This window comes from Pleurodeles waltl, chromosome 12, assembly GCF_031143425.1.
Source record: "Pleurodeles waltl isolate 20211129_DDA chromosome 12, aPleWal1.hap1.20221129, whole genome shotgun sequence".
Taxonomy (NCBI): domain Eukaryota; kingdom Metazoa; phylum Chordata; class Amphibia; order Caudata; family Salamandridae; genus Pleurodeles; species Pleurodeles waltl.
Genome location: NC_090451.1, coordinates 662,773,598 through 662,795,113, shown reverse-complemented (window position 1 = coordinate 662,795,113; position 21,516 = coordinate 662,773,598). Strand labels below are relative to the sequence as shown.

At 44.5% G+C, this 21,516-nt stretch overlaps 1 protein-coding gene across 3 annotated transcripts in view; it reads left to right on the top strand.

Annotated features, from left to right (window-relative positions):
• Nucleotides 1–21,516, top strand: part of THBS3 (thrombospondin 3) — a 246,044-nt gene that overhangs the window by 157,462 nt on the left and 67,066 nt on the right. For all 3 annotated transcript variants that reach the window (XM_069218423.1, XM_069218425.1, XM_069218424.1), the window contains 8 exons: nucleotides 620–671; nucleotides 1,133–1,281; nucleotides 2,045–2,185; nucleotides 3,555–3,632; nucleotides 5,412–5,564; nucleotides 15,779–15,889; nucleotides 15,965–16,072; nucleotides 16,984–17,143. In XM_069218423.1, coding sequence (XP_069074524.1) covers nucleotides 620–671; nucleotides 1,133–1,281; nucleotides 2,045–2,185; nucleotides 3,555–3,632; nucleotides 5,412–5,564; nucleotides 15,779–15,889; nucleotides 15,965–16,072; nucleotides 16,984–17,143 — 952 coding nt within the window. The remainder of the gene's footprint in view (nucleotides 1–619; nucleotides 672–1,132; nucleotides 1,282–2,044; nucleotides 2,186–3,554; nucleotides 3,633–5,411; nucleotides 5,565–15,778; nucleotides 15,890–15,964; nucleotides 16,073–16,983; nucleotides 17,144–21,516) is intronic.

Sequence of the window (21,516 nt, the reverse complement as noted above, 5' to 3'; positions counted from 1 at the left end):
GGTTCCCGCCAACAGCGTCAAGCCTGCTTGGACTCGTAGGCAAAAACTTGAAGTGGAATAGTAGGTCTTAAATTAATTGTGGGTTCTCAGGGACCTGGTTCTTCAAAATCTGAAAACTGCTCTTGAGACTGGGTCGAAAATTTGGCCCTCACTGTCTGACAACACTCTTTATCGTTTCAGCATGGAAGGAGGAAGGCAGAGGCCATCGGAGATTTCACCTGCATTTACTAAGATTCAGTAACCCTCCTAACACAAGTGTTGTACACAACACAGTGTTGCACATGGAGGCTATTATTAATGCCCTAATTATGGGGTTTTACTTGCATAATAAAATTCAGTAGCCCTTCAAACACAAGTGTTGTACATCATAATAAGATATTTCCTAAGGAGGATGTTCTAAATTCCCTGATTACAGAGGGCTTGATTACATAATAATGTTTGAACATTGAGACAGACTTCTAATATGAACTGCAGTGTGTGCACGGCTTTGCCACAGTTTCAGCTCTTCGCTTCATTTCACGAGTACATTGTTGCAAACTACATGCCTGTTTCTGCACTGTTGATGTTCGGCATTGCCGCTCGGGTGACTACATTCTTTCTGTGCGTTACCCCACTACAGGTGAAGGAGATGTCACTCATTAGGAACACAATTATGGAGTGCCAAGCTTGTGGTAAGTACTAAAATGACAATTTGATCGCTTCCACCACCTCATTGCTTAATTTGTGCTGGTACTTCTTGGTGCACACGATTGGCACTCATTTTTAGGGCCCTGGACATCTTAAAAAACATAGGGGGTTATTCTAACTTTGGAGGAGGTGTTAATCCGTCCCAAAAGTGACGGATTTACCACCAGCCGTATTACGAGTCCATTATATCCTATGGAACTCGTAATACGGCTGGTGGTATATCCGTCACTTTACCGTCACTTTTGGGACGGATTAACACTCCTCCAAAGTTAGAATAACCCCCATAATTTGTCTAGGATATCACGGCAATATTGGAAGGTGTTTCAGCTCTTCCATCTCTGTGCACCAGTATGTTTTCTTCGTAGATAAAGCACAGCGCTTACTTGCTCAGTCCCTGCAATAGAGTTTCTTCAACAGTCAGATATATTTACTATTTATATTCTAGGGTTTCATGAACATCGCTCCAGATGCAAGCCTAGCCCCTGCTTCCCAGGGGTAGACTGCATGGAAACTTATGAGTATCCTGGGTATCGCTGCGGACCCTGTCCACTGGGCTTCCAAGGCAACGGGACACACTGCATGGACATAGACGAAGTAAGAGCCTTAATTCAAGAAAAAGGGGTTCATTTAGAAGAGGTTTCGTTCTAATGTTACAATCATACTCAAAGTATGAAAACCTTTCTTCTTTGGTTCAATTTATTGAGAGAAAGTTTGTATTTACCGGGACTGAATGCAGTTGCCACATAGAAAATGGCAATTCTATTCAACATTTTCGTTAATAATGGATCTTTTACCAAGTTTCTTATTCTTGTTTTACTGTTTCTTTTTTTCCTAATTGTTATTTTATTCATGGTTTAAAGAAGCAGTATTGGCCTTAAATTGTGTGATTTTCCCAGTGGCTTCCATGTGAAGACGCTGAGTAGATTTGTGACTACCCAGTTCCCAAACAACCATCAGTTATAGATTCTGATATCTCCAGGGAACGTGACACCACCAACCCCACCAACATCATGATGAGTAAAGATGGCCCACATTCCCTTAAAACAGTGAATTGCTCACAAACTTCAAGATCCTCAAACTCCAAAAACATTAAGTTGAAATGCCCCAGGATCCTACAGGGCACTAAGCTCTTGTATCCCACCCGCTTCCTTTTTTCACCTCTACGGTAATTTTTCACCTAACAGTTGGGATTTCTATATTATCCACTCTTCATCTTTGCCCCTGCCCGCAAATATTCTCAGAAAAATTTGTTCTCACAATTTATCTCCCTTACACTTACTTTCAAATGGAAAATTAAAATTTCCCAAAGTTAGTCTACATCAGAAATTGGTTACCTTTGTTGTGTTTAATTTTTCAGTGCTCGTATGCGAACCCCTGCTTCTCTGGCTCAAAGTGCATAAACACAGCGCCCGGCTTCCGCTGCGAGCCCTGTCCCCGTGGTTATAAGGGGAGCATTGTCTCTGGAGTTGGAGTGGAATACGCCAAAGCCAGCAAACAGGTGAAACTCAGGAAGTGCTAGGGTTGTCTTGTGCATAGGGATTTCAGTGATGGCTAAATGTTTCCAGTGAAAGGAACATCATAGAGTGCTTAAGGTGTCTAGGGAGTTAGAAACTGAAAGGATGCTTCGGGTACCATGACAGTGTAAATTATGGAACCACTGCAGTTGCCTGACATTGGAAGTTTTAGAAGAAGCTAAATTGTATCAATTGTGGAAGTTCAAGGAGCACTAGGGGTGTCCGGGGAAAGAAATTCAAGGGGTACTTAAAATGTGTAGGAAAATTATGGGTGCGCTGGAAATGTCAGTGGTTCTGTGAAATTTAGGGAGCATGCAGAGTGTCTGGAAAAAGCATAGAGTGATTTTATGTCTGAATCAATTCATATAAGTGCTGGAGGAGTGTAAGGAAATTCTGGGAATACTGGAGATCTGTTAGGAAATTCAAGGGGTATTAGAGGTTTCTGGGGTTTAGAAACTTTAGTGTAGGTTCCCTCAATTAAAATGTTGTCTAAAATGCAAGCATGTCTACATCTGATTTAATTTTTTTTAAGTGTAGCGTAGTTTTATTTTTCCATTTCAGTTTGCTCGAATAGAATTTACCTCTTGTGCATGAATGGAGTTTGATCCCATCTTCTAAAATCAATAGATGGGCACAAGTCTAGCTGATGATGGTGCTCTCTCTTCTGCCATTAACTGAGGAAACCTTAGTGATGCATCACTCCTATGGATTAAAGCTTCAGAAATGGGCGACTCTAAATTAAAATTGAAATAGAAGATAGTGTGAGGTTCTGAAAATGTTTGGTTTGCACGGCCCATAGACCTGTTCCTTTCATAAGATGTGAGAGAAAAACATTTTAACTACAGAAAAAATGAAAACAAAATTAAGTGTACATGGGTGTTACCACCAGTGACGGGAATTTAAGAAGCACTACAGGAATTTGGGTTGATGGTAATTCATAAATGCTTATGGTTTTTGAGGGAGATGACAATCAGGATATGCAAGAGTTATCAGGGTGTGTCTGTAACCCTAAGCATGTTTGGAATAAGGACATTTCAAGAAGCCTGGGATAAAGGAAATTCTGGAAAGGTCCTGTCAGTGCTAGGGGTATCCAAGGTAGGTGCGACCTCGAGAAAGATTGCTATGTCCAGAGATGAATAATTTGCAGTGGAAAGAATTGAAGCAAGTGTGTTACATGTAAAGTCGTGGAAGAGGGGATTTTGGAGGCATTGGAGTCTGAGGTATCCTTGAATCTGGTCAAGTGCGGCAATGTGATGATTAATCTGGAGAAGGGCTGACATCAACTGGAGTAATACATTTCCCATCATACATGGGGTGAGGTGTTGTTGAACTAGTTGTCTTGGTTTTATGCAGGTGTGCACAGACATTGATGAGTGCAACGATGGGAATAACGGAGGATGTGACGCCAATTCCATTTGCACCAATACAGTGGTGAGTGTGATCTGCATATGCAAAACCGTGGTGAGTGCACTTTCCGCTAGCAACACAGTTTTTACTGGATGCTTCAAAACAACCTGTGGGCTGCAGTAACCACACACTCATGAGCATGGATTCTGAGCTGCCAAATGCGAGGGGGTAACACAAGTGACATTACACCCTCTGTGACCATCGATGACACCAGAGGGTTAACTACTTAGACTCCCTTGGTCCCACATTGGAGGCTTTTTGCCCATTAAGGGGCTGGGGAATAGTACATAGCGGAACCTAAATAAAGTAAATTGTGACCATAGGGAATGCCTTACTTTCTGCTATTGTCTTGCCGACCCTTGGAATCAGAAGTAGTAAGGACAGTACCAAGGATACCAGGAAGCACCACTGCAATCTCTACTACTGGTATCAACTAATTGACACCAATGTGGTTGAATATGGTCAGCCACAACACAGTGATGAGTATGGTCTGCATCAACAACACAGCATGCAGTGTTTCTCCAGCCCGACACTGCACTTAGGCCAGCACTAGTTTAATATGGGACATTTAATCTTCCCCAAGTTCTGACACTGCACTTTGGTCTCTACTAATACAGCAAGGGTCCTATACTAATTCACTTTGGCCTGTACTAGTGCTGTAAAGGGCCTGCTCTTTTCACCCAGCTCCTGACACACTGCACTTGGGCTTGGACTCTTGCAATAAGGGCCCTATACTACTTCCCCATATTATGACACAACACTGGGGCATCCACTGACGTAATGAGGGACCTGTACTACCTCACTTGGGCCTTTACTAGCTCAGTGTGGGACATGCACTACATGCCCTGATAGTGACACTGCACTTGAACTTCTATTAGTGTTGTGAAGGAGACCGTTATTACTAACCCAGCAACACACACTTTCCTAAAGGTCCTGCACTACTTCCTTTGGAGGTATAGTCTACGTATTTGAGAGGCATTCACTACTTCTCACAAAGCCCTGTATTAATCTTTTACGTACCAATAATACTGCCCAAAGAGGGTTCTATCACCTACATTCGAGACCAGTTCTACTGTCCTGGGTGCCTGTGCCTTCGTGGGCCTATTTAACTGGCTGCAGGGCCCTGTACTACAAGCCTTTGTGAGGTATTCTGGTGTTCCTAGTAGTAAATAGCACTGTTTGTGTGGGGGGGGGGCTGTACTACTAAGCTTTGAAACCTATACTTCTCTTCTTTGCTACTGTCCTCAGAGGACTATTCTGCTGCCCTCAGTTTTTGTGCGATAATGTGTCTGTATTTCTTCTCAAAAAGCACTACTATCACCCTTACAAACCGAACCTCTGTTCTCGGGGCCGATGCTACTACAAATAGATAACTATGCTCTTGCTTTCAGGTGATCTACTATGTTGCACTGTCACAGGGTTTTGATGCCACCCACAGACAATTTGACCTGTTATCCCAACTTGTGTTTTTACCCCCGGGTCAAGCATCTAAGGGTCTTTGCACTTACTTCTGCCATAGCCATCTCAGTAACTACAGTTCTTCAATAACCTTGTTCTGACCTAAGACCTCTAATTGTGCATAATCACCCTATGCTACTCCATGCGCCTCAATGCAAAGGAGCTACCAAATGGTTCTGCCTTTGCCCATTGCTTCTTCCTCTCTGTGCTGAGCTGACTTTTCTTCCTCACCGGAATATAATCTTAAGCACATCTACTTCCTAATTAAACAGGCCTGTGTGAGTCAAACAATCTTTCTTTCACAAGTACAAAAACAAACCTAATGCACATATTCTTCTCCTTCAGGGCTCCTACAAATGTGGCCCGTGTAAAATCGGGTTTGTTGGCAACCAAACTGTAGGCTGCCTGCCCAAGAAGTCGTGCAGCACATCAGACTTCAACCCTTGTGACGTGAATGCGCACTGCGTATTTGAGAGGAACGGCGATGTGAGCTGTTCGGTAAGTGATGAGTGCTATTGAAATGCTATCCTCATGAGCTGGGAAGAGAGGGTCTCTTCTACTAATTTTGGAAGAGTGTTGCCCTTCTCCCACAGTTAGGTTTCCAATTTTAGAACTGCATAATTTTTAACATCTGCTTAAGTCAGCACATATTTGAAGTGAACATGGTGCTGAGAAGGTACTTGCCTGACTGGCACAATATCTGGTCAGTGCTTTTGTGGTGCCTCACTGTGTTTTTCCTTCTTGGGATTGTTCATGATCAAGAAGGGGATAACTGGGTATTGGTGATGTCCCTTGGTATGAGGAGGCCAGACTGACCAATGCAGCTTTTTTTTGGTTTAAATCTCTTTATTGAAATTTGCAAAGAATACATGAAAGACTGTGCTCACAAAGTGTGATGAACACATCGGTAATGCAACTGGGACAATGTTGTACAATCATTAACACACTAGTGAGGCAAATGTTGCAAAGGAGTGTAGGATAAGTGAGCATCTACAACTGTCCAGTGGGTTATACAGCAAATCAAGTGGACACTGTGTGGAAAAAAGGGGCAAGGGGGAAAATGAAGGAAAATGATTCCAAAGGGAAACCAAACAAACAAAATACAGAACACAAATCAAGGTAACATTGGTCGAGTAAAAGTTGTTGGCATGATGTATTGGTGGAGATCCGTCTATGATATATTACAACCTTACGGGCATCTTAAGCAAAGGGGATATACTTAGGAGAGAGAGAGGATCAAATATACATGAGATCAGAGAAATAGATCCAATGCGTCCCGCTTTGGTGTTTTGAAGCATTTGAACTCTGTGTGAGAGGTAGCTAAGCAAGGGCCGCCATATTTGTTGGAATTTAGTGTCTGTACTGGCCAGCTTGTGGGACAGTTGTTCCATTGCCATCACATGCCACAGGCAGGTAAGGCATTGTGCCAGTGAGGGTGGCGCAGTTTGTTTCCAAGTTAATGCAAAAAGTTGCATAGCTGCCAGTAGTATGTAGCTAATGAGAACCCATCCAGCGTGTGTCATGCCTGCAAGGTTAAAGGGTTGTAGTCCCAAAATTACTGTACGGCAGTTGGCAGGAAGAGCATATCCCACTATAGCTTTTATATGACTTAACGCTTATTTGTAAATGGTGTTGATGGAAGTGCAGACGCATCAGATGTGTGTAAAATCACCTCTCTCCAGTCCGCATCTCCAGCAGAGAGCTGACGCACCAGGGTAGATAGCCAATATGCGGGAGGGTATGTGGTACCATTAGAACATGAGCCTGTCAACTTTTTCCCTCATAGAGACGCTAGAGGATGTTTTAGGAAATTCACACCACAGGGTATCCCACTGCTTGGGTGTAATTCCCTAAGGGGCGTCCTTGTTCAAGAGTGTTTGGTAGGTGTGCATGTTGTGAATGCTGGAGTGTGCGGTATGTATTAGGCATAAGCCCTTTTGAACTATCGTAGGACCTAACCAGGGTCTCGAAAGGGATGTATGGATGAATGACCTCACGGTAAACTGAGCGGTGAAGCGTCCAATGCTGCAGCTGTAGGTAATGCGCTTGAACAGACTTGAGGAGATCGTACTCTACTTTACATTGGTCAAATAATTTTACGGTAGGTCCCAAGAAGTGGTCATGTAATGTCCTGCAGTCACTGTCTGTCCAGGCATGGAAGGTGTGTGGGGACAGGGCAGGGGCAAAATCTGGGTTACAGGAAATCAGTGTGTTAGGTGAAGGGAAAATAGTCTCTTAGTTAGGGCCAGTTTATCCCAGATGTCCAGGACTGTCTTGGTCGTAGTGGAGGCATAGGCACAGCGAGGCTGAGCATGCTTCGGAATCCACGCCAGGTCCCATAAAGGTTTACATGCCACTGCCCTATTCATATGGAAGCAATGACTCACTTTCATACGCAACCCAAGTAGAAATCAATCACGGGTGTGCTGCCCAGGAGTACTCCAAAAGATTGGGACAGGCCAACCTGCCCCTGTCGCGAGGTTGCATCAAGAGGGCAGAGGAGAGCTGGGGCTGCTTCCCAGTCCAGATGAATGTATGATTTTTTTCTTGAGGGATCGGAGTAGGGAGAGTCTGTAAGAGGTAAAGGTCTCGAGGTAAAATATTCAACTCAGGTAAATTGGGCTTTGAGTTCATCAGGTTAAGGATCCTGAACTTGGACATGTTCACCCTAAGTCTGAGGTTGCTGCAAAGGCGTTAAAAGGCGTTAAAACAAGACACCTCTGCCAGGAGTGAGTTGGAATGATGCGTCAGAGCAAGATGCATGTCGTCTGCAAAAAAATTTACCTTATGTGTCTGCCCTCCAAAAGGGATACCCTCTATTGCCTCAGTGCGGCAAATAGTAATGGACAGCGGTTCAACTGCCAGGCCAAATAGGAGTGGCAACAGCAGACAACCGTGTCTGGTGCCCTCCAGAGAGAGATGTGGTTTGTAGTGCGGCCGTTGACCCAGACGTACCACATAGGAAGCCATAATCCTAGCGATCATAGTAGGGCCCAGTCCGATTTTAATCAGCACAGTGTAGAAAATCCCAGTACACAATATCAAATGCCTTCTCCGCATCTAGAGAGAAAAGGCAAGCTGGGATCTGATAGTGGTGTACCTTTTCCACCAGATGTGCCACCCTGAGCATATTATCTGCACCCTGGCGGGTCCGAATAAATCTCACCTGGTCAGGATCTATAAGGCTCGGGAGATAAAGGTCAAGCCTAATGGACAAGATTTTAGTATAGAGTTTAAGGGGGTGATAGGAAGAGCAAAGTGTTGGGTCGTTAGCTGGTTTAGGGATTAAAGACATTTCCGCAGCTGCCATGAAAGGAGTAAGGCACGTAGTATGTGTGAAGGAGTTAAATAGCCTGGCCAAGTGTTTTCACAGTTCAGGCAGGAAGAGCCTATAGAAGTTGACTCAGATGCCATCCGGACCCGGAGTCTTACCAAGTAGCAGAGCCCTCAGCACAAGACAGATTTCATCTAGCGTAATTGGGGCATCTAGGTATTTTGCATGACCTGACTGGAGTGGGGTCCAGTCGCTTGCTGCAAGGTGGGAATCAAATAACGTTTGGTGAACATCCTCCTGGTCATAGAGAGCCTGATAGTGGGCATGGAATTTGTCGCTTATGTTCTGAAATCACTCAACCCCCTTCTGATCTCCATAGTTTAGCGATGTGAGCCCTGGCATGCGCCTAATATAGTCGACTGGCCAGAAGTGTACCCACCTTGTGACCCCCTCATAATACTGTTGCTTGAGCGCCAAGAGGGACCGTTCAGCCCTATTCGTCCTGTTGTCTTGCAACTGGCTTTGCATTACGGCAAGCTGTTTCTTACTCCGGAGGGTGGGGCTTGCCTTTTCCTTTAGCTCTAGAGACTTTATTTCTGTGGTTAAGCCGGAGTCCACCAGCTGGGACTCCTGTCCCCACACTATGGCAGTTGAAGAGATTACACCCCGTATGGTAGCCTTGAACCCATCCGAGAGTGTATGCTGAGAGAGCTCCAGCTCAGCGTTATGGGCAAAATAGTAAGTGATACCTTTACGGATTTCATCTACATTGACGGGGTCACGAAGGAGCTGTGGCGGGAGGCATCAGTGAGTTGGCCCCACCTTGGAGGGTGCGACTCGGGACCTTTGCATCTCAATGAAGGCATGATCTGATAGAGAAATGTTAGCTATCACGGCAGATAGGGGGTATGCAGAAGAGCATGTGTTATAAAAGCATAATCTAATCTAGAATAGGTGGAGTGGACATGAGAATAAAAGGAATAATTCCAAGAAGCCAAGGGTATGTAGTGCTACGCATTGGTTAGGCCTAAGGCCATGATCTCTTGTTTACATTGTGCAGACATGGCTCCAGCACCCTCGTATGGTTTGGACTGTCGGTCCAAGTGTGGGTCCCAGACCAGATTGAAGTCCCCTCCAACTATGATGTTTCCCTCAACTCCCTGAAGCTGTTCCTGGAAAGTGCAGCAGATGTTGGCATCATGTGCTGTGTTCGGGGCATATACCTTAAGCATAGTGAGTCGGTTTCCCTCGTAGCAAATGCAGTGTTCGAAAGTGCCCCTCCCTGTCCTGTGTTACTTTAGTAATGTTGGGACCCAGGGCCGGTTTGCAAAGTATTCCCACTCCTAACATTTTAGTATCAGTGTATGCCCAGCTACGTATTGGGTATTTAGGTTGGGACATTATATGTCTGTCAACCGCTTGGGAGATGGGTCTCCTGTAGGAAAAGCACATCCGGGCCACAGACCGGAAATCCCCGATCACATATATTGAGGGACAAACTTTGATACCGCCAATTAAGGATGCCATGGTGTGAATTAGCAATTTTGTGGCATACATAGGCCTATGAGCTTTAGTAGTGATAAATCCCACTTGTAGAAGTGTGTGGGTAAGACAATATGTCAGGTTGATTGCTCTTGCCCACCATAGTTCACGGCAAAGCCACTAGACCTGAAAAAAAAAAAAAAAAAGTAAAAAAAAAACCTCAATAACAACTGTGGACCAACCTGGTCCAACGTTTGCGTCTGGCACCCACTTACATTGGTACCGTAGTGTCTGCAACTCGTTGGAGGAGTCACCCTCTCGGGAACCAGATTGCTTGGGGGAGATCACCAGGTAAGAAGCCAGGTGTAGCATAAAAGTCTCAGGCGAGCCTCTCCGGGATTTTGGCCAAATAAGCAAGTGGCACAGGAGCTCACTGTCTAGCCGTCCCCATTTTCCTCAGGCAGAAGGATTCGGTGATGTGGTTGCATCCATATTACGTAGGCATTGAGTAATGTCTTTCTTTGTTTCCAATGTCACTGACTCATATGGGAATATGGCAGAGCTCCAATGTTTAACAGTGGTCCAGGCAGGCTTTAGATTAGCTCTAGAAGAGGCCGGGGAGGAGGGTTCATCTCAGCCTGCTGGGGCAATGTCCAAATGTTTTTGTGCATCTGCAGGGGATCCCAACATGCACCGTTTACCCCCCCACTCAAAAAAACAATGCAAATGTGTGTCCCCACTAATATTTGATGTCCACTCCTGCAGTTTGTCTGATTGGTTTGAAGTTCCTCTTTCGCCACTTGGTGGGGGAGAGGTCCTGATAAAGCTGTATTGTGCACCCTTGAAAAACCAGGTCAGATTTCTTTTGTGCTGCCTGGGGGATCAATTCCTTTTTTGTGAAGTAGTGTACTCGTGTTAGGATGTCAGGGTCTGCGATGGGGTAGCCCATCTTGGAAGCCACTCAGTGCGCCCGGTCTAGGATAAGCGGGAGGCGCATCAGCATTGCCCTTGATTGATTGGAGGAGAGTGTCTATGAACGCCATGATGTTGGGACCCTTCGACCCCTCTTTGGAATTCCTCAAATGTAGATGTTGTTGCATCAGCTGCGATGTTCAAGGTCCTCCTGTTTAGCTTGACGTTTGTGCTGTTCATCCAAAGTTGCTACTCCTCTCCACAGCATCTTCTGGTCTTCCGACCTGACATCCACTGTGCACGCCAGGTTGTTCATCCACTCTCCTAACTCTGTTACAGCCCTCCCGATGTCCTTGATACAGCTCTTAAGATCCATCTTGAAGGAGCCGATATCTGAGCGGATTTCTTGGAGGAATTGAGACATTTAGGCCCTCATTCCGACCCTGGCGGTCATAGACCGCCAGGGTCGCGAATGACGGAAGCACCGCCAACAGGCTGGCGGTGCTTCATTTGTCATTCCGACCGCGGCGGTACAGCCGCGGTCGCCCAGCCGGGTCTGGCGGTTTCCCGCCGGATTTCCCCTGGCTGGGAGAATCCTCCAGGGCAGCGCTGCAAGCAGCGCTGCCTTAGGGATTCTGACCCCCTTCCCGCCAGCCTGTTTCTGGCGGTTTTCACCGCCAGGAAGAGGCTGGCGGGAACGGGTGTCCTGGGGCCCCTGGGGGCCCCTGCACCGCCCATGCCCCTGGCATGGGCAGTGCAGTGGTCCCCTAACAGGGCCCCAGCCTGCTTTTCACTGTCTGCATAGCAGACAGTGAAAAGCGCGACGGGTGCAACTGCACCCGTCGCACACCTGCAACACCGTCGGCTCCATTCGGAGCCGGCTTCAATGTTGCAGGCCCCCTGTGGCTTCTTTGCAGGCATAGAACCTAGCACCACAATTTATGTTGGCACCTCAAACATCAATGCTAGTACAGATGCCACCAGTGTTGCAGGGGGACCCACAACCTATTGTGTTGTCAGACTCAGAGCCAGCTTTGGTTCGATCTAGTAATCTGCCATGTTCAGATCTTGATATGCTGCAGCCTGCATTGAACCCACCAGACTCGATTCCACTACTGCGTAGCCACACACACACACACACACTCTACATCGGCTTTTTGGCTTGAACTCTGATCAGAGCCAGCCTTATAGACATTACAGTGATTGGCAAGAGGACAAATTTGCCCCACCTTATGACAAAGATAGTTGGTACATGGATTTACAGGAGGCTGTGGGCCGGACACATCACCTGACACTGGGCTGGCTTCTCTCCCTGGACCAGCAACAAAAGAAGCTACTTCTTTTGCAGCTGCCATCAGGAAGCTTTTTTGCTCGACCAGCAAATGCCAGACATTCAGGCTGTGATCTTGGTGTTACATCCTTTGCTCTGAATCTCCGTGAGGTGACTGAAGCTTCTAAGTGTATTAGCTTCCTGCATCCAGTTCATCGATCATACCAGATGGCACGTGAGAGAGTTGCAGTGGGGCCTGAAGTCTCAGTGGGCCCAGCACCAAGGGAACATATCGGATTGCACCCAGGTGTCATAAGACTGCAAATGATCTGCAGTTGTAACTGCTTGACCACAATTTGACCAGAGGCACGCCCCTGACCCTTCCCCACTTAGTGATGACAGACACTTCGCTACTGGGTTGGCGACAACACCTCCACCATGTGGTACTGCAACAACCAGTGCAGGGTAGGGTCTAGGGTCTTGTGCCAGCAGGCTGTGCACCTCTGAAGGTGGCTGAATCATTAGGGGATATTCCTGGTGGTAGCCCAGCTGGCAGGAGGAATAGCCAACCCAAGTCATCCTAGGGACACCAGAATGAGGCAGGAGAGTGTGGTCTCCAGAGAATCTGGGCCTGAGCATCAGCACTCGATCAGGCGTCCTCTGCGGGAGGACCTCCTTTTGCAGCAGCAGGGCAGGGCCTTGCGCAGAGCCAGCACAATCTGCATCTCCATGCTTTCAGACTGATCTGCAGTAGTTGAGTTATTTTGATCTCCCTTCTGAGATCATTGATATTATCCTAGCACCCCTGTGCCCTTCCACAAATCCTACATATGAAGGGCACTGGGATAGGTTTGTGCAATGGTGCTGTACCTGGCAGTTAGACCCCTTGTAGCCAAACCGTTGGATGTGTTGTGGTTTGCTTTGTTCTTGGTCCAGCAAGACCTTGCTCTGGCCACATTTAAAGGTTATAACATCACAGAAGAGAGGTAGTGGACCAGATCCCTCCCCTGAAGTCTCCATTCACTATACCCACGTCACAAAGATGTAGGGTAGCCCAAAGAGACTCAATACCCCAACGGCAAATTCCCTATATCTGGCTATAAGGGCCGGATATAAAAGTCTTTCTGAACACCCAGGGGTTTATGGATGGAAAAGTCTCTCACCCACATAATTGTGGTATGCTTCATCATCAGCCTGTCCGCCCCATCGAGTTAGGACAGTGCCAACCCGGTGGTCTCAACCTTAACCCAACAGAGGAAAGGAGCTCAAAATAAAGTGGTTCTTGTCAACATAGGGGTCCAGGATTTCTAAAGATAAAACAGCCTCTGTAATCCCAGGACAATCTCCTTTATTAGTAGGTTAAACAGAGTAGAGTTAAAACAAGAAAAGGTTCTACTGTAAATAGTGGGTGTACTCGAGTGGCAATAGCTCACAACACCACAGCTTTAGATAGTGCCAACATGTTTTGGCCGCTTGTAAGGATACCTCCCTAGAGCAATCCTCTTCTAGCAGAAGGGTCCATCCTGGGTCTCCGTCAGGGTGTAGAACAAAAAAACCATATCGTCCGTGCAGCATGCTACAGTCATGTAACGAGGTAAGAGTAAGTCTCACTTATTCCTGGCTTTCAAATTGTTCCTGAAGGATAAAAGACAGCAAATATAAAACATCACAACCAAGTGCATCCAACTGGTCTATTTATTGCAAAGCAATGTAAGGCGAGTCACTATTAAAAATGCAACGTGTCACTCATGTAATACTCTTCTATTAGATAATTATTCAATCCATGCAAAAAAATGCGTGATCATGGAGCACTCATGCTTACGCTGTTGTCTCCTGGGTTCTACAACATCAGTCACTATAGTGAGGGATCACACCGGGAGTCATACACTGAAAAGAATGATTACATATTCTTGACTAGGAGACCTCAAAACACAGTATACCTGACTAGGTGCATTCTCCTAATCGCTAACTATGTCTAATGTCTCGAATGTAAGTATGTGCATTGAGGTCCAACATATCTTAATGGATTTTGAAAGCCTAGGAAATATCATTTATTATATATTAAATAACCCACTAATCGGTCACCTTTGTGCTATGTCCTAACTAAAGTAGCCCTGCCTCTGCTGCGGTGGAATCCCCTTGTGGGTCAGGAAAATAGATGTGGTTGAACAACCTGTTGATATGGTCCAAACGAGTATGTCACTAGTACCCTTTTATAGCCTAGTCAATGGTTGCATCATGCTTCCTTAAAGACTCTGGATTCTCTGTATTCGGCAGCAGGAAAGTAATAATACTCAAATCGATCGCTCAAAATATAGTCTCAGTATCTCGTGGGCCATCATGTACCCTGTCCCATAACCACCATATCTGGGAATGGTTAGGTATCCTATAAGCCTCCTTCTGAGTGCCTAATTTGGTCACAAAATACCCCCACATGAGGAAACATGACCAAGCCTGTGTGCCCCTGATACGCTATGCACAGTTGTTCGTTGCTCCTACTCACCGTAAGAATGGTGGTCTTAGTGGTGATAACATCTGCACCCCAGGTGAGTGAACTTCAAGCCCTCTTGTTTGATCCTCTTTATACCACAGTTTTCCTGGACAAACTAGTATGAAGGACTCCAACTGCATTCCTACTGAAGGTGATAACACCTTTTCATGTCCGACAAACCATTAGTCTTCTGACCTTCCTTGCTCTGCCTTATCCCTTGAAAGAAGAGAGACTACATCGATTGCACCTCAAGAGACCACTCATCGTTTAAATTGTTGGTACCAGAGAACATCAAGTGAATGATTGGGCCTTTTTGGGCTTCTGTGGAGCAAACAAGGGGAAGACAGTGCAGAAACAGATCATCACTTGATGGGATGTCTTCTGCATTAAGATCTGCAATGCTTTGGTTAAGAGAAGTCTCGAAGGCCTACAGTCTCACTCCACCAGAGCCAATGCTGCTACCACTGAGTTGACATGCGGAGTACATGTTTATGATATCTGTCAAACTTCTATGTGGCATCAGTGCAAGTTTTAACAAAGCAGCAGTGGTGCTTTATAGAGATTTATTGTGGTTTATTGAGATGGGCATTTTGCCCTCTGTGTCCTGTATGTTTTTTTTGTCTGAGCCATTCCACAAACCACCACTTTTTGAGATTTGTTGGTATCTATTCACAAGGTGAGAAATCTGCAGTTAGAAGTAACCTTTAGAGTTACTTTTGTTTGGTGATACTCTTGGGGATACTCTATCTAATGGCAGATTCCTCACTGTCCTCCCACCTTCCTGATCTGTGGTACGGTCTCTTACATCTCAAAGGATGCCAATCTAGGAATCTGCAGTCCAGTTTGTACAGTGTGCTGAGGGCTCCACGTCTGAGGGCGCAGAAGATTTCCTGAAAGAAAACAACATAAGCACCTGCGGGTGCCACTTATACGTGGCTCCCTTTCTCACTTCTGGAATGGTATTGACGCAGAATCACACGTTGTCACCTGCTGGCGTGCAGGAGCACTACTTTGAAATTTCCGGATCCAGTGTGGCGCCTGCCATGGGATATTCACCTGGTGAGACGAATGCAGATAGAGTATCAACCAGAAATAGTGATATGAATGGTAATTATCTTGTTCATCAGTGGCTGGTATGATGGAATTCTAGTAATGTCTATTGGAAATTACAGTTGTGAGTTTTCGCAAACTCTGCTTGTTCCTAAGGCGTAGAGGAACTCTAGATCTAAGGCCACAGGTTATACCTATCCATTTTCTTTGTCTTTTTTTTCTTTATTGTGTAGTGCAACGTAGGCTGGGCTGGCAATGGATACGGGTGTGGACATGACACCGACATTGATGGATACCCAGATGAACCAATGCCCTGCATTGATAACAATAAGCACTGCAAAAAGGTATGTAACAACACTGTTTGTGTGCAACTTTCATTGATTGCCAGCGGTTATTATGAATCTGTTTTCTCATTTCAGGACAACTGCCGCTTCACTCCAAATTCTGGACAAGAAGATGCAGACAATGATGGCATTGGAGACCAGTGTGACGAAGATGCAGATGGCGATGGCATAAAGAACGTTGAGGTGCTTGCCCTTGACTAACATGATCATCCCATTATCATATGGGTCATTAACAGCCAGAGAAATTGGGTCCCACTGGTGCGCTGAGTTGGAAGAACTCAGTTGCAGGAAGTTGTGCTAATCGTTGTGGTGGCTTCCAGTGTGAGTAGGTGCAATATGTTGGGGTCTGGCTTTGGATACCATCTGATGCAGAAGACATCGGTGATCATTGCATGTCTCTTGAACGACATGTTTTTGTTGAATGGATCAGTGTTTCAAACTAATGCAAGACACATTAAATGATTCCAATTCCTAAAGTTAAAAATTAGAAATTTAAAACCTCTCTAAATCACAATCAGAATTATCAAGGATTAACCGGAACTATGCCAATTGAAATTTGCAGTGGCCCTTGATTGGCAAGGTCAACCAAAATCCTGAATGTTAAAAAAAATGATCGTTTCTGAATTCATATGATAATGTAGATAAATCACCCATTTTGAGGCTATTTCCAACTGGGCTTCAATCCTTAGTGGCCTGTGTTCACCTTGTAAAGCTTTTAAAGCTGATGCATTAATAATTTATTGCACAAAATTAGTGCACCATTTGTAGTTTTCCTAATTGGAATAAGTCGTAACCTGCATAATCAGTTTGCACACCTGATTTGTATTTAGTTTTCTTGATTTCAAGCAGTGTTATCCATTTACATTCCACTAGGTTTTTCATTGCACAATGTGAAATGGGCACATTTGAGTTCGGTAATTGCTGCAAAATTTGGAATCCTTATTTTTAGAGCAAAGAATCATTTCCCCCTGAATTAGAATGTGCGGGTGATTTTTTTAAAGGTTAAGGAATGAGATTCAGGTAGCCATTGTTAATGTATTTGTCCCATTTTTGTCCTGTCCTGATAAAGACCCTGTATATCGCCACCTCCACAGGACAACTGCAGGCTCGTCCCTAATAAAGACCAGCAAAACTCAGACACTGACTCCTTTGGTGATGCCTGTGATAACTGCCCAAATGTCCCCAACAATGACCAGAAGGACACGGACAGTAACGGGGAAGGAGACACTTGCGACAATGACATTGATGGAGATGGTAAGCTTCTTGTACAATGTGGCCTGCTTAGAAATTTTACCCTCATAGCTCACAGACCTGGATTACCTACAACCAGAGCCTTGTACTCAAAACCCCGGAATCCACATTCAAATAAAAAGATGATTATCAAGGAACATACTACATTTTATTGGGTAAAAAAGAGGTAGAGTCAGTGAAGATGTAATTTGTGTGTCCTTCTCACAGATCCTTCCGAAGACGGTCCACAGAACAGGGCTTAGGTTCATAGTCAAAGACCAGAGAGATGTTATTAAAGTTTACCTAACTCTTTCAATAAGAGACCTATCCTCATTTGAGGGTGGCAATCTTTAGGTCCCTGCTACACAGTGCAGGCGCTTTCTCAAATAGACTATTTTATTCAATATGTGGGCTTCAGCCCACCTATAGGCTTCCCATTTGCTGGCTCTATCGTCGCTCTCATATTCTTTCTCCCCGTTTGACCATGGCATGCATATGTCATGCCTGTTGATGTGTTTAGTCCTTCCTGAGAGCAGGGCCCAATTGCTAATATCAATCCACTGCTCCCATTTTAGGAAGTACTTTTTTCTTTGTTTTGAGCACTTCGCACGAGCGCTCATGTTTTCACTCGCTCTGAGCACTGTTTCTGTAAACAGGCCTGTAAATCTTGTTATCTTGTCACATTTGCTGTGCATTCAAAGACTAGTCAAATGTCAGACAATGTTTCCTGAGGACGCCTCTTTACTTTTTCTTTCTCTGACTTCAAAGTGAGAGGATTTTTAAAAATTACATTTGGACCTAGGAGCATCCTTACAAGCTAGTGTGAGAATGTCTATTACTGTTGACAATGTTTGTGCCTCCAGCCCCTCTTGGTTAAAACAAACAAAACACACACACACACACACACTTCACTGCTGCTCACTGTTAAAAGACCCTCTTTTTTTAAATTACGAGTGTGCTTGGTCTAGAGAAGCACAAACTCATGATTCAGAACACCAGACAGTGGTTAGTATTGACTTTATTAATAAGAATGTACTACTAAACAAGCAAACCGTTTTTAGAAGCATAAGGAAAACGAAAGACTGGGGAAAAAAAAAATTCTAATTTGTGCCATGCAGTTTGCATGCAGCTCTTTAATGACATTTCATAGCTCACTGTGGTAGATTACGATTGTAACTTATGAACTGCGCAGTAACAAAAGATCCTCTGTGAAAAAAGCAGTAACCCACTGTGCTATGTACATAAAATACTGTTCTTTGTATGATATTTGTTCTTTGCAGCAGGCATATTAACATCTGCGCTACCTTTGAGTCAAAACTGCCACTAGACAAAACTCCCATCTCTCTCTCCGGCAGGTACATTCATCACTAGAGTTATCTTGATGCTTTTATTTTTGCCCAAAAGCTGCTGCATGTACAAGGAACTCTGCAGTGCTTTTAAAACAGCTGCACAAAGGAAGTAATAAATATTTTTTTAAACGGCCACGTGTGTTTGTCAGAGGCCCCAGCTGGACAAGTGGCTTCCTCCGGGACCAAGCCCCCTGGGGATGTGTCACAGACCCCTGGGGGTCCACGGACCACAGGTTGGGAAACACTGCTATATTTGATAGTTTACACAACACCTCACTGGCACCTCTCAAAGACATCACCCACACGTGAGCATGTTTAACAAGTAGCCGGAAGAAACTCTACCACGTTCCGTGAGCACTGTAGAAATTACATTGTTTCCTCTTCCAGGCTTACATCATCTTGAAGGCTACCTGCACCACCTACAAAATCCTCAGAAATGGCAAATAATCTAATTGTACAAACATACAACCACACCAAAAGCTAGCTCATTGCCAGACTATCTACGTAAAAGTGGAAGAAATATTTAAAATACAGCCATCTATGTTCCCAGGGTATGGAAAAGCATACTCACCAATATGAGCCTTCCCGCAATTCAGAAAGAAGGTGAAGACTTACTTTTCGAAACTGACAGATACTACCATCATTCACAGTCAAGAGGGTGCAGCAAATGTATTTGCGGGTCCGGCGGTGCAGCTCGATATTTTACATATTTTGTTGGTCAAGTGATACTGTACGTTCTGCCGGCCTGGACCGATCTGGTTTAGTGCTGCACGGGCCCAGTAGTTTATCTATTTAACCAGATTGATATTAAAATCGAAATACGCCGGTTTGCTTCCCAGACCTGTCAGGTTGTTACTGCTGGAAACCAAATGGACGCTTAGACAAATACATCTGGATCAAATTTAATTTAAAGTCTCGCTGCTGGGGCGAGTTGATGTCATGTTTTTGTGTTTGGTATTTATCAGATTTCTATAAATGTAATTGACTTGCGTGTGTTTTGAGAGCAGGAAGACGCCAATATTTTTTTCAGATTTCCAGTCAGGAAAATATCTTTAAAAAAATGCTCTGTACCATAAAGGCCATCAAGTGAATCAACTTTCGAAAAGCTGTAGAGGAAAAACTTTGATGAAAAACCTTAAAAAGGCAGAGCTCGGCTCCAGGATCTTGTCAGCAGTACCTGGAAAGAAGAACGGAGTAAACTGTCCTATTCCATTGTGTCAATTCCTGCAACCTACACAACTACACTGCTATATATTCAACTATCTCGTACATTAAAAAGAAGTAAAAAGCATTTCTTACAGACATTTTTAATAGGTCACTTTTCATTCTTACTTAAGTGACGTTTAAAGGTTTGACACTTTTTTTTCTAAATTTTAAAGTAGTTCATTAAGATTGGCACTATAGCACGTTTTAAGGCTGCAAAATCCAACATTTGTGTCACGTATGTCTTCTGGCCTTTACAAAGTAAGGCAAAGTGGCTGTGACTTTAAAAGAACTGCTCCGGGATCCCCACACATGGGCAGGACTATTCAGTGCTTATGATTAGCAATGGAGATCCCCTGAGAGATAACTAGGATTACAAGTAAGAAACCATTCTTTACTAAATATATTGCAATAATGAGTTTTGTAACTAATATCAACATGTCAAAGTACAAAAATATGTATGTTAGTCCACCAAAACTCTTAATTGGATGTTATCGTACCTAATAAATTCTAACTCAGGTGCAACAACATCGCCTAAATTACCAGACTACTCGTAATGTGGACCCTAGTATCAGTCTCATGCAAAGTGAAAGAATGACCATCGAAAGTTTAAAAGGTGGGTAATTTGTGTGGACTTTGCTTCTTTATTTTGTTAAATATTTCTTTATTGGTATTTACAGCATGGTGCGTCAGTGGACAATAACAAAATTGTGCATAGCAATCATTACATCACCAATCAACAGTCGTGCACACAGTAGCGGAGCTCCAATGAGTATGCTATGTGGTGATCCCAGTTGGCGTGCGCAGGCCGGGTCCCTTCTCATTGGAGAAGGCCCTCCATTGAAGGTGGAGGACAGGCCAAGATATCCCGCTCCCCAGGTCTTCAGAATGATTTAGAAAGTGATGTTCTTACAAAGAAAGGCGAATATGTATCTTCAGATAACAGAAATGCTAGATTCTTGGTTGTCGCATTGGAATAGCAGTAGCTGAGAAAGCCTGATTCAGTAGATAGTAGCACACATTTCATTTTTCTGCTACATAGCCCAATCCTCTATGTATGAAATCCAAACAAAGGCACAAGAGGTGCAGCAACTGATTTCGAAAACTCTTCGGAAGCGTCCCCCCAGCTGAAATGTGTAAGCGCACAGCAGTGCGTCCAATGATGCTATAAAACAACTTTTTAACGTGCTGCTGATTTGGTCTGATTTGGTACGGTTGTTTGCCCCAGTCCCTGTTCGCAAAGAAAGTAGAGAAGTATGTTCAGAGAGGACAGGATACTTTTACTATTGGACATCTCCTTGGATGGGTATCACTTTCTACACCAAATTACTTAACATGCAATAATGGTTTTGCAACTTCGTGTCCTTCGAGTACTGGCATGTCACCCACCTAACCAAGGCAAGGGGGTAAAGGTGGTACGAAAAAAATAGTTGTTCTATGTTCATAAGGGATTTACCCAAAGATGTGAGGATGATGACAAACCAGTGAGAACCATGGGCTTGTTTCCATGCCCATCTGGGTTGCATGACAGACCGGCCCTTCTCCGTTGATGAATAGATATTTCTCGCAGTTCCGAATAAGATTCTGAAACTAGACACTAGATGGCAGGAGTGTTCAGACCATGCAGATCTAAAAATGTTTCTTGAGCTGTAAAATAAGTGTGGATTAACTCTGTGGGCGTAACTCTTAGATGTCCTCGTGGTAAAATAAACCTCTCGGCTGCACTTAAGCCTATACACTGCAGAGCCCTTTTGGCTCATTGATCATCAAACACTGGCCCCACTTGGTTGTTGGTCGAAACGCATCCCAGAAAGGATGTCACCGCTGTTCGCTTGTTGAGTTGGG